This window comes from Podarcis raffonei, chromosome 12, assembly GCF_027172205.1.
Source record: "Podarcis raffonei isolate rPodRaf1 chromosome 12, rPodRaf1.pri, whole genome shotgun sequence".
NCBI classification, from domain to species: Eukaryota; Metazoa; Chordata; class Lepidosauria; order Squamata; family Lacertidae; genus Podarcis; species Podarcis raffonei.
The window spans coordinates 4,906,954-4,919,660 of NC_070613.1; the positions used below are offsets into that span (position 1 = coordinate 4,906,954).

Consider the following 12,707-nt stretch of genomic DNA (forward strand, 5'->3'; position numbering starts at 1 on the left):
TCTAATGTTTGCTCCTTTATCTGTTCTTAATTTATTGTTTCTATTTATTTGTATCGTCTTCCGTTTTATATGTTATGTAACTCAGGTATATTTGTCTATGTGAAAAATAATAAAGATTTTTTTTTTGAAAAAAAGAAGAAGAAAAGAATAGAAGACAATGATTTAGATGGGATGAAGGGTTGATGCTCTTCAGAGAAAATCCCAGAGCAGTGGACCATTTTTGCAAATGTTCCTATTCAGTGTTTGAGCTGTGGTCCACGTAGTGTTTTGTCTCTTTGGTAGCCTCAACTTAGGGCTGCCATAGGTCTGGAATTTCCAGGACTTATCTAGGATTCATCTGTCAGAAACAGCGTCTGGGCGGATTTTCAGAAAATCGGTAAAAATGTCCGGGAAAACCCATGCCAGAGGTGTTGATTTTTTTTGGGGGGGGGGCAAATTTCCTTAAAAAAAATAGCTCGGAAACATTTTGGGGGGAGATTTTGCAAACCGGACATGACCTCTCTTTCCTGTCAAGTTTTGTTTCCTTTTGATTTCGGGGTGCCCCGGGGTGAGGAAGGGAGGGAAAGGGGGAGAATTCTTTTGCAGTAGAGCGAAGAAAACCGCGGCTGAGGTTTCTCTGTGTTGAAGCCGAAAAGGCTGCCTCGGAGTGAGAAAGAAAGAAAGAAAGAAAGAAAGAGAGAGAGAGAGAGAGAGAGAGAGAGAGATCGGCTGTTCTGCACTCGGAATACATTACGGAAATGAGTGCAAGATGTTTGGATTGCAGCTGGCGCAAATGTTCTTAGATGCACTTTTGCTGTCAGGGCTTCTGTCTGATCTGGAGCGAGCGAGAGACAGACAGACAGACAGACAGACAGACAGACGGACAGAGTAGGCCCACGAGAGCAGAGAGGGCTGGAGGTCATTAGAGAGGGGGATATTGAGGGAAAGATTTGCCAAAAAAGCTGAAAAACATCTTCATGTATGCGACAACGGCTGCGAGAGTTTTAATAGCACAAGGCTGGAAGACTGAAGAAACCCCAACTAAAGAATCATGGCAAGAAAAATTGATGTATTATGCAGAACTGGCAAAACTGACATATAAGCTAAGGGACAAGGATAACTGTGACTTTAAAGATGAATGGGAACCCTTTACAAAGTATCTGAAGACACAACAAAGCGAACTGGACTCCTTGGCTGGTTTTGAATAAACACCCACAAACTTTTTATTGATAATAATCAGCTAAATAGTTTGAGGATCTATACAACTGTGTGACATGCAGAAAACAGCATTCTTAGAAAAATCAAAGACTGGAACTGAGGGAAGTTGGGGGGTAGGTTCTGTGGGGGGGGAGGGGGGAGGAAAAATGGGGGGGGATAAGGATGATATGTTTCTGGATAATATGTTTTGTTTTAATTTTGAATAAAAAGTTATTTTTTAAAAAAATTGAGAGGGGGATATTGCAAAGCCTTTTGGTGCAACAGGCAGCTGGGAATGGCACCTGCTGCTGACTGATGGTCCTCCTGAAAATAAAGCAAGTCTCTAGTTCATGGTAAGCAAACTAAGGCCTGGGGGCCGGATCCGGCCCAATTGCCTTCTAAATCCGGCCCGCGGACGGTGCAGGAACCAGCGTGTTTTTACATGAGTAGAATGTGTCCTTTTATTTAAAATACATCTCTGGGTTATTTGTGGGGCATAGGAATTTGTTCATTTTTTCTTCTTCAAAATATAGTCTGGCCCCCCAAAGGTCTGAGGGACAGTGGACTGGCCCCCCGCTGAAAAAGTTTGCTGACCCCTGCTCTAGTCTAAGGTTACCAGACGTCCCCATTTCCCGGGGACAGTCCCCGGATTTACAAATCAGTCCCCTGACAAAATCCATCTATTTAGTCAGAAATTGAAAAGTGTCCCCAGATTCATTGGGGGAAAAAATCTGGTAATCTTACTCTAGTTGTCAGCGCTGCCCAAGGTCCCAGCTCACACAAGACCAACGCTGCTTCCTTCTTTAGTATAAAAGTCTTTATTGAAGTTCAGTTTCACTTCCACACGCGCGGCGTGCAACGCTACGTCTTTAACCTTAGACCGCCGAAGCTCCATCTGAATCTCCTCCCCCCTGACACCAGTTTAAGATTCTAGCCTTACTCCACCTCTTCCTCTGTTCCTTCCTTCTCTGGGTCCGCCTGCTAGTCGGGGTCTCACCCTTCCTAGACTCCTCTGACGCTGAGTCCCCTGACTCTTCCCCCTCCCTCCTCCGGGCTTTAGGACCTGGCTCCCAATCCGGGTTTTCTGCTGTCCTGCGCTCCTGCACATTTGAACTTGGCGCGCGTGCGCAGCCTCCCACTTTCCTTCTGACCGTTACACTTGTGTCACTGCTCCCTCCTTCGGGGAGGCTAGCTGGACCTGACCTCCCCTCCGTTTCCCCACTTTCCGATGGGGGCGTGGTCAGCCCTGACTCATCTTCTCAACCCGCTGGAGGAGAGGCTGGTCCTGACACATGTGACTCTTCCCCCCCACTGCGCTCTGGTGGGGGAGCTGGTCCTGATCCTCCGCTGCTCCCTTGGGAGTCCCCGCTGGCCCCTTGCTTCCGGTGCGTCCCCCCTGGGACCCCCCTTGCCCTTACCATAGGCGCCCCCTTCTGGGAATCTTCTGATTCGCTGGAGAAGCTCATGGAATCTCTCGGGTCACTGTCATACTCCCCTACGCTCCCCTCGGATTCCTCTCCTCCGCTCTCTATTTGCTCTCTCCCCTGTGCTTCTGCTCCTGAGCCCCTGACACTAGTCCTCATGGTTGAGAGCAGCCTTTCTCAATCTGTGGGTCCCCAGATGTTGCTGGACTACAACTCCCATCACCCCTAGCTAGCAAGCTCAGGGATGATGGGAGTTGTAGTCCAACAACATCTGGGGACCCACAGGTTGAGAACCGCTGGCCTAGAGTGATTTAAGAACAGAAGAAGAGTGTGCTGGGTCAGGCCAACGGCCCCTCTAGTCCATCATTCTCTTCACACAGTCATATGCCTATAGGAGACCTGCAAGTAGGATTCGAACACAAGAGCAACTCTCCCCTCCTGTGGTTTATAGTGACTGTGCATTTCCACCTCTGACTGTGGAAGCCATTGATAGCTCTCTGCCCTCTGAACTTGTCCAATTCTCTTTTAAAGCCATTGAAGGTGTTGGGCCACCACTTCCCATTGTGGCAAGGAGTTCCACAGTTCAACTACGCGCTGTTTGGAGAAGTCTATTCCCCCCCCCCTCTGTCCCGAATCTTCCAATGTTCAGCTTCGTAGGATGTTCAAATGTTCTAAAGTTACGAGAGACGGAGAAAAACTTCCCCCTTTTCCATGCTGTGCAAAATTGTATGAACTTCTATCATGTCGCCTCTTACTTGCCTAATGTTATTAATGCATAATAATAATAATAATAATAATAATAATAATAATAATAATAGATTGAAAGCATAGTTCTGTGAAAGTGACTCTTAATGAGGCAGATGGAATATTTGTCAAAGACAGTGGTATCTTGGTTCTCAAATGCCTTGGTACTCAAACACCTTGGTTCCCAAATGCCGAAAACCCGGAAGTGAGTGTTCCGGCTTTTGAACTTTTGTTGGAAGCCAAATATCCGATGCTGCTGTTGGCTATTGTTTTCGGGGTGCCTGCACCAATCAGAAGCTGCACCTTGGTTTTTGAAAATTTCGTTTGACTTCCAGAACCGATTAAGTTTGGCGCTTTTGTTTTTGTTATTTAATTTGTGTTTTTGAGGCTTTTTCAGTTAATTTGTTTTTGTGACTGTGTGGAACCCAGTTCAGCTACTGACTGATTGATTGTTTGACTGCGGAAATGGATAAAAGCCCCCCATCCAAACAGGGACTATCATCAGTGCAGGTAAGAAACAAATAATAATTTAAATTTTTATCATCTACTATACTGTCTTATTTATTTTGTAGTACAGTGCATTGATTCTTGCTTTCATTTTATGGATCGGTGGCCTCGTTAGATAGTAAAATTCATCTCAAATTGCTGTTTTGGGGGTTGTTTTTAAAAGTCTGGAATGGATTAATCTGTTTCGCATTGCTTTCTATGGGAAAGCGCGTCTTGGTTTTGGAACGCTTTGGTTTTGGAACGGACCAAGTTTGAGAACCAAGGTACCACTGTACCTTTTAAAGCCATTGAAGGTGTTGGGCCACCACTTCCCCTTGTGGCAAGGAGTTCCACAGTTTAACTACGCGCTGTTTGGAGAAGTCTATTTCCCCCCCTCTGTCCCGAATCTTCCAACGTTCAGCTTCGTAGGATGTTCAGATGTTCTAAAGTTACGAGAGAAGGAGAAAAACTTCCCCTTTTTCCATGCTGTGCAAAATTGTATGAACTTCTATCATGTCACCTCTTACTTGCCTAATGTTATTAATGCATAATAATAATAATTATAATAAGTACTGCATCCCACAAAATCTTGCCGCTTGGCATAGGTGAACTATGCTTCCAAACAGAATTATGTAACAAAATGAAAGTGCATCATTTTAATAAGCAGAAACCACGGTGAACGCTTAGAAGAACGTTGCAAACTCAATAAGTAATAATAATAATAATAATAATAATAATAATAATAATAATAATAAACAACTTTCACACTGTTCCTGGCCGCATCCTGCTCCCACCCCCTGTTTGCTCTTGAGCCCCCCTCCCAGACTAAGAATCTCCCCTTCTCCTTCTCTCCCGACCCCAGTCTTCTCGACTTACCATGACAGCTATGAGAATAGGCACCTGAATAACCCATTTGAAGTAGCCGGCACTTAAATCCCAGCACCTGGGGAGGAAAGAGGGACGCCGTCAAGGCCAAAGTGAGAGTCAGGGCATTTTGGCCCCTGAGGCGAACCACAAAACAGGGGCCCCCACCCCCTGCCAGGGAAGAAGGCGTGAGTGAAGATCAACCTCAGGAACAAGAGAGGGATGAAAATCTACACTGAGTTCTGCTGCCCCATGGATTCTGCCGCCCGAGGCAGTTGCCTCTTGGGTGAGCCGGCCCCAGGGCTGGATTTAGGTTCGATGAGGCCCTGAGCTACTGAAGGTAATGGGGCCCTATATGTATCCAGCTGCCCTTCGTCAACAACAAATTGTCACTGTTTTTTTGTGTTGGATATATGATTAAAAATACATTAAAATGTCACACATTAAAGGCTTCCCTAAACAGGGCTGCCTTCAGATGTCTTCTAAAAGTCTGGTAGTTGTTTTTCTCTTTGACATCTGCTGGGAGGGTGTTCCACAGGGCGGGTGCCACCACCGAGAAGGCCCTCTGCCTGGTTCCCTGTAGCTTTGCTTCTCGCAGCGAGGGAACCGCTAGAAGGCCCTCGGAGCTGGACCTCAGTGTCCAGGCAGAAGAGCTGGGATAGTGCCCCGGGCTCTTTAAGAAAGGGAAAGAGTAGCTTATAGACTTACTCTGTGTCTGCAAACGTCGCCCTTAACGTTGCCCAGAATGTAACAAACACAACAGGGAGCCCTGGAAGAGAAAAGGAATTGAGACGGGTGAAAATGGGGAATTATAGTGTCACTTTGCAGGAACATAGGAAGCTGTCTTATATTGAGTCAGACCATAGGGTCCATCTAGTTCAGTAGTTTATACTCTGACGTGTTTTCATTTTGTGCGCAGCTAAACGGCTCAGGACCGCAATAGCAAAAGGATGGCCTCTCCCCGTATGAACCTACCCGGACCCTGAGACCCTCATCTGAGGCCCTCCTTCGTGCGCCTCCTCCACGAGAGGCCCAGAGGGCGGCAACAAGAGAACAGGGCCTTTTCTGTGGTGGCTCCCCGTTGGGAGGAATGCTCTTCACAGGGAGGTTCGCCTGTCGCCTTCGTTTCACATCTTCAGGCGCCAGGTGAAAACGTTCCTCCAGTGGTGTAGCATGGGTTGCAGGCACCCAGGGCAGGCCAACCACTGGTACCACTGGGAGCGACCCACCCTCAGAGCCAAAACTGAAGCACAAAACTGCATAGTCCTCCCGCATTGCCCTTGCTCTTCCTGTCCCTCTGCTGACAGCTCCCCATTACATGTGTAAGCTCCTTGGGGCAGAGACCTGGAGGGTTTCTATTTGCTGCTGCTTACACTTTGAAACGCGGGTGGCGCTGTGGGTAAAAGCCTCAGCGCCTAGGGCTTGCCGATCGAAAGGTCGGCGGTTCGAATCCTCGCGGCGGGGTGCGCTCCCACTGCTCGGTCCCAGCGCCTGCCAACCTAGCAGTTCGAAAGCACCCCCGGGTGCAAGTAGATAAATAGGGACCGCTTTATAGCGGGAAGGTAAACGGCGTTTCCGTGTGCAGCTCTGGCTCGCCAGAGCAGCGATGTCACGCTGGCCACGTGACCCGGAAGTGTCTCCAGACAGCGCTGGCCCCCGGCCTCTTGAGTGAGATGGGCGCACAACCCCAGAGTCTGGCAAGACTGGCCCGTATGGGCAGGGGTACCTTTACCTTTACCTTTACCTTACACTTTGAAAAGAGGGACGTGGATGGCGCTGTGGGTTAAACCACAGAGCCTAGGACTTGCCGATCAGAAGGTCGGCAATTCGAATCCCCGCGACGGGGTGAGCTCCCGTTGCTCGGTCCCTGCTCCTGCCAACCTAGCAGTTCGAAAGCACATCAAAGTGCAAGTAGATCAATAGGTACTGCTCCGGCGGGAAGGCAAACGGCGTTTCCGTGGGCTGCTCTGGTTCACCAGAAGCGGCTTAGTCATGCTGGCCACATGACCCGGAAGCTGTACACTGGCTCCCTTGGCCAATAAATCGAGATGAGCGCCGCAACCCCAGAGTCGGTCACGACTGGACCTAATGGTCAGGGGTCCCTTTACCTTTACCTTACACTGAAAAGAGCGGCGTCCGTGGGCACAAATTGTATTTTTACGTTCTCCATTGATCAGCCCCCCTCTTGCACACCCAGACACATGCACTGCCCGGTTTCCAGAAAACCTCAACGGGTAGCATCGCCGAAATTGACTTCTATAGCATCCACATTGCATGCGCTGTGCATCTCCAGTCTATAAACACAGTGTGTACAATGCAGGTCCTATAAGGTCAGGTCATCTCAGCTGAAGCTGGCCAAGGGGGTGCTGCTAGTAATAGTAATAATAATTTATTATTTATGCCCTGCCCATCTGGCTGTGTTTCCCCAGCCACTCTGGGCGGCTTCCAACAAAACACTAAAAAACAATAACCTATTAAACATTAAAAGCTTCCCTGAACAGGGCTGCCTTTAGATGTCTTCTAAAACTTGGTAATTATTTTTCTCTTTGACAACTGGTGGGAGGGCATTCTACAGGGCGGGTGCCACTACCGAGAAGGCCCTCTGTCTGGTTCCCTGTAACTTGGCTTCTCGCAGCGAGGGAACCGCCAGAAGGCCCTCGGAGCTGGACCTCAGTGTCTGGGCAGAACGATGGAGGTGGAGACACCCCTTCAGGTGTACTGGACCGAGGCTGTTTATACCGGACCGAGGCCCTGAGCTGCCTCCCCCCTATCCACAACTGGAATGAACCATGGAAAGGGCCAAATGACCAGATCGGCGCACTCAGAGGGGCAGTGGCCTGAGGTTGCAGGGGGTCAAAGAACCATGACTATTTCTGCAGGAGGGTCTCTGCCTCCAGCATCCTAGAGATGCCCAGTCAGAATGAAAAGGCCACTGAGAAGAGACTTCCCCTCCCTTGAGAACCTAAGAAGTGCATGCAGGATCAGGCCAATGGCCCATCTAGTCCAGCAAACTCTTCTCGTGGTGGTTGACCAAATGCATCTGGGAACCTAGGGAGGAGAACATGAGCTTGCACTCTCCTTCTGTGGGTTCCAGCAACTGGTTTTCAGAAGCATTGCTGCCTCCAACTGCATATACCCTCCAATATTTCCAAAATGAAAACAGGGACGTCCTATCCATGCCCTCCAATATTTCTTCAATGAAAACAGGGACGTCCTATCCATACCACCCAATATTTCCATAATGAAAACAGGGACATCCTATCCCATTCCCTCCAATATTTCCAGAATGAAAACAGGGACATCCTATCCATTCCCTCCAATATTTCCAGAATGAAAACAGGGACATCCTATCCATACCACCCAATATTTCCATAATGAAAACAGGGACGTCCTAAGGAAAAGCGGGACATTCCACGATCAAATCAGAAACCAGGATGGCTTCTGTAAATCCAGGACTCTCCCTGGAAAACAGGGACACCTGGAGGGTCTGCAACTGTGGAGGCATACATAGTCATCCTGGCTGGCAGCCACTGACAGCCTTCTCCCACACGAATTTGTCCAATCCTCTTTTAAGCCATCTGAGTCGGCTGCTATCGCAGCCACGCACCCTCCTTGTACTTGATGAGCTTAGGCTATTTTGAGAACCTTCCCTTCCCTGAAGCGCCACTCCATGGAAACAGAACGGCTCCAGCTAATGAGCTGCGCACACTTCATCACCACATCCTGTTTTCAACTGCAACTCCACTTCCTCTGAAAATTGCAGGTTGCCGCTCTTCCAGGCGTCGACGTACCTGAGGCAGCCCCTGCTAACTTCAAATAGACCTTGGAGGGCCCCCCTCTTGATGTGAGCGGAAGGAAGAGGGGAAAGGAAAAGGGTGGGAGAAAGCAGGATGAGGGGCTCCCTGTGAAAAGGATCTAGGAGTCTTGGTTGACCACAAACTTGACATGAGCCAACAGTGTGACCGAACCCAAAGGGTGCTCATCAATGGTTCCTCTTCATCCTGGAGAAGAGTGACTAGTGGGGTGCCACAGGGTTCTGTCTTGGGCCCGGTCTTATTCAACATCTTTATCAACGACTTGGATGATGGACTCAAGGGCATCCTGATCAAATTTGCAGATGACACCAAACTGGGAGGGGTGGCTAACACCCCAGAGGACAGGATCACACTTCAAAACGACCCTGACAGATTAGAGAACTGGGCCAAAACAAACAAGATGAATTTTAACAGGGAGAAATGTAAAGTATTGCACTTGGGCAAAAAAAATGAGAGGCACAAATACAAGATGGGTGACACCTGGCTTGAGAGCACTACATGTGAAAAGGATCTAGGAGTCTTGGTTGACCACAAACTTGACATGAGCCAACAGTGTGACGCGGCAGCTAAAAAAGCCAATGCAATTCTGGGCTGCATCAATAGGAGTATAGCATCTAGATCAAGGGAAGTAATAGTGCCACTGTATTCTGCTCTGGTCAGACCTCACCTGGAGTACTGTGTCCAGTTCTGGGCACCACAGTTCAAGAAGGACACTGACAAACTGGAACGTGTCCAGAGGAGGGCAACCAAAATGGTCAAAGGCCTGGAAACGATGCCTTATGAGGAACGGCTAAGGGAGCTGGGCATGTTTAGCCTGGAGAAGAGGAGGCTAAGGGGTGATATGATAGCCATGTTCAAATATATAAAAGGATGTCACATAGAGGAGGGAGAAAGGTTGTTTTCTGCTGCTCCAGAGAAGCGGACACGGAGCAATGGATCCAAACTACAAGGAAGAAGATTCCACCTAAACATTAGGAAGAACTTCCTGACAGTAAGAGCTGTTCGACAGTGGAATTTGCTGCCAAGGAGTGTGGTGGAGTCTCCTTCTTTGGAGGTCTTTAAGCAGAGGCTTGACAACCATATGTCAGGAGTGCTCTGATGGTGTTTCCTGCTTGGCAGGGGGTTGGACTCGATGGCCCTTGTGGTCTCTTCCAACTCTATGATTCTATGATTCTATGACCCCACAATCCAGCAGAGGTGAGCCTGCCTTGTGACGTTGACAAACCCAGGAGAACAAGGGACACCGGCTTTTGTGGTTTCAAAATGGAAGCCTGGCTCTCTCCTCGACCTTCTCTTACGCTCTCTGGACAGATGCAGGCCCCGTTCTTAAATTTTGTACCTTCCTGGTGCCCTGAGCTGAAGGAGACAGCCCAGTTCAGCTTCCTTGGGACAAGAAAGTGGTGTGTTCTTGCTGTTTTTACTTTTTGCCACATGGGTTTATTTGAAAATATACAAGCGGAGAAGGAAAACATGCAGATGGAGCTTGCTTTTTTTGAAGGCTTCACCAGTTTTTCCCCAAAGCAAGCAACACACCCTTGGAGACCCCATTCCAGGCCCCAGCAAACATCCGCCTTGTTTACTGACTATATTCTAAACCCAAAATGTTGTTTTCTAGCTCCGTCCAAGCAGATAGGTGTGCCGTGGTAGCCACAAGACATCAAAAGTTATCAATGAAACATCTACCCATTGCTGTCCTGTTTTAGCTATTAAGACCAAACAAAGTTGCCCCTCCAGACACAATTATGTTTCCATTACGATATGTTCCTGAGGGTTTGTTGCCACTGTTGAAAAATGGCTTCCCTGTTCAGCTCCACATCACCTCAGAAACTTATAGAAATTCTGATAACATGGAGTCATCACAGTTAGCGATAGGTTGTATCCCATGTTAGCCCTACTCAGAGTAGAGCCATTTTTATTTCATTCTCACAAAGGTCCTGGAAATGTGAGGGGGATCTGCAGCAAATCACAAATGTGTAGTTGACAGATAGTCACAAACAGGGGACTCCATGATGTCATATTTCCTAAACTTGTGTGGCAGGAAGGGGGAAAATAAAAACTTAATCTTCTTTCTTTTACTACACACTCTGTCTCTTACCTGCAATGGGGCTCTCCTCCCAACAGAACACTCCATTTTGAACTGGACTATGGACTTTTCTAACTTTTAAGAATTATTGCCTGCCTGATTTTCATCCCTGGAACTGTTGAAGCCTGACAAGACTTTTAATGTGAGTAAACCTTATACAGTGGTACCTCTGGATACGTACACCTCTGGTTGCATATCCTTTGGGTTACGCTTGTGGCAAACCCGAAAGTATTTTTCCGGGTTTCGCCCGGCGCGCATGAGCAGAAGAGCTCTACTGCACTGTGCGCATGCGCAGAACAGGCACACCTGGTTGTGAATTCCTCAGGATCCGACCAGAGCTCTGGAATGGATCCCATGCTCAACTGGACGTACCACTGTATTTTCTTGTTTACATGAAAGTCTGAGCATGATTTCTTTGTTCAGAGGGAAACATAAAAAGGGAGAAAACAACCCAAGTTTGCCTAGGCATCCTTGGGTATCATAATTGTTCTGGTTTATGCAACCTTGTCCCAAACAGCTTCTAGAGAAAACCTGTGCACAGATGGTGCTTTTTCTCTGCTGAAATAATAATAATAATAATAATAATAATAATAATAATAATTGTTATGTACGAAAGTCTTTATTGAAGTTCAGTTTCGCTTTCACAGCCGCAGCGTGCAGCTCTACGTCTCAAACTCTAAACCGCTGAAGCTCCGTCTGAATCTCCTCCCCCCAGACACCAGTTTAAGACTCTGGCCTTGCTCCACCTCTTCCTTTGCTCTTTCCTCCTCTGGTTCCGCCTGTCCGTCGGGGTCTCGCCCTTCCTAGACTCTTCTGACGCTGAGTCCCCTGAGTCTTCCCCCTCCCTCCTTCGGGCTTTAGGACCTGGTTCCCAATCCGGGTTTTCTGCTGTCCCGCGCGCCTGTACATTCGAACTTGGCGCGCGCGCCCAGCCTGCCACCTTCCTTCTGACCGTTACACTGCTGCTGTCACTGCTCCCCCCTTCGGGGAGGCTAGCTGGACCTGACCTCCCCTCCGTTTCCCCACTCTCCGATGGAGGCGTGGTCAGCCCTGACTCATCTTCTCTCCCCGCTGGAGGAGACGCTGGTCCTGACACATGGGACTCTTCCCCCCCACTACGCTCTGGTGGGGAAGCTGGTCCTGATCTCCCGCTGCTGCTTTGGGAGTCCCCGCTGGCCCCTTGTTTCTGGTGCGTCCCCCCTGGGACCCCCCTTGCCCTGACCATCGGCGCCCCCTTCTGGGAATCTTCTGAGTCGCTGGAGAAGCTCATGGAATCTCTCGGGTCACTGTCATACTCCCCTACGCTGCCCTCAGATTCTTCCCCTTCGCTCTCCATTTCCTCTCTCCCCTGTGCTTCTGCTCCTGAGCCCCTGACAATAATAATAATAATAATAATAATAATAATAATAATAATAATAATAAATTTTATTTATATCCCGCCCTCCCCAGCCGAAGCTGGGCTCAGGGAGGCTAACAACAATAAAATAGTACAACATTCTAAAATCATTCATTCTAAAATCAATTCAGAATCAAATTAATGGCAACCATTGGGCTAGAGTTCTGTGAAGATTGCCAAAGGAGGGAGTCAGGCTGTTCCCTGACCAAAGGCCTGGTGGAACAGCTCTGTCTTGCAGGCCCTGCGGAAAGATGTCAAGTCCCGCAGGGCCCTCGTCTCTTGTGACGGAGCGTTCCACCAGATCAGAGCCACAGCCGAAAAAGCCCTGGCTCTAGTTGAGGCCAGCCTAATCTCTCTGAGGCCTGGGACCTTCAAGATGTTTTTGTTTGAAGACTGTAAGTTCCTCTGTGGCACATACCAGGAGAGGCGGTCCCGTAGGTACGAGGGTCCTAGGCCGTATAGGGCTTTAAAGGTTAAAACCAGCACCTTAAACCTGAATAGGTATCTGCATTCTCACACAAGTGAAAAGAGGAAGGATAATTACCAAACAAAATATCATCTCTTACTCATCTAAATTAATCCAACAGGAAAATCCAAACCCAGGGATCATCTGCTGTCCTCTCCTAGGGAAAAGAACTACCAATTTCTTTTTCTCAAATCATTTCCCGACGTTACTAAAAGTCCATTTTCTCATATCCACATCACTACACAAACATGCC

At 48.3% G+C, this 12,707-nt stretch overlaps 1 protein-coding gene across 1 annotated transcript in view; it reads right to left on the minus strand.

Moving 5' to 3' along the window:
• Positions 1-12,707, minus strand: part of PTH1R (parathyroid hormone 1 receptor) — a 144,843-nt gene that overhangs the window by 8,944 nt on the left and 123,192 nt on the right. The window contains exons 8-9 of the mRNA XM_053409660.1: positions 5,403-5,463; positions 4,707-4,773 (exon numbers count right to left, since the gene is read on the minus strand). Of these exons, the coding sequence (XP_053265635.1) occupies positions 4,707-4,773; positions 5,403-5,463 (128 nt within the window). The remainder of the gene's footprint in view (positions 1-4,706; positions 4,774-5,402; positions 5,464-12,707) is intronic.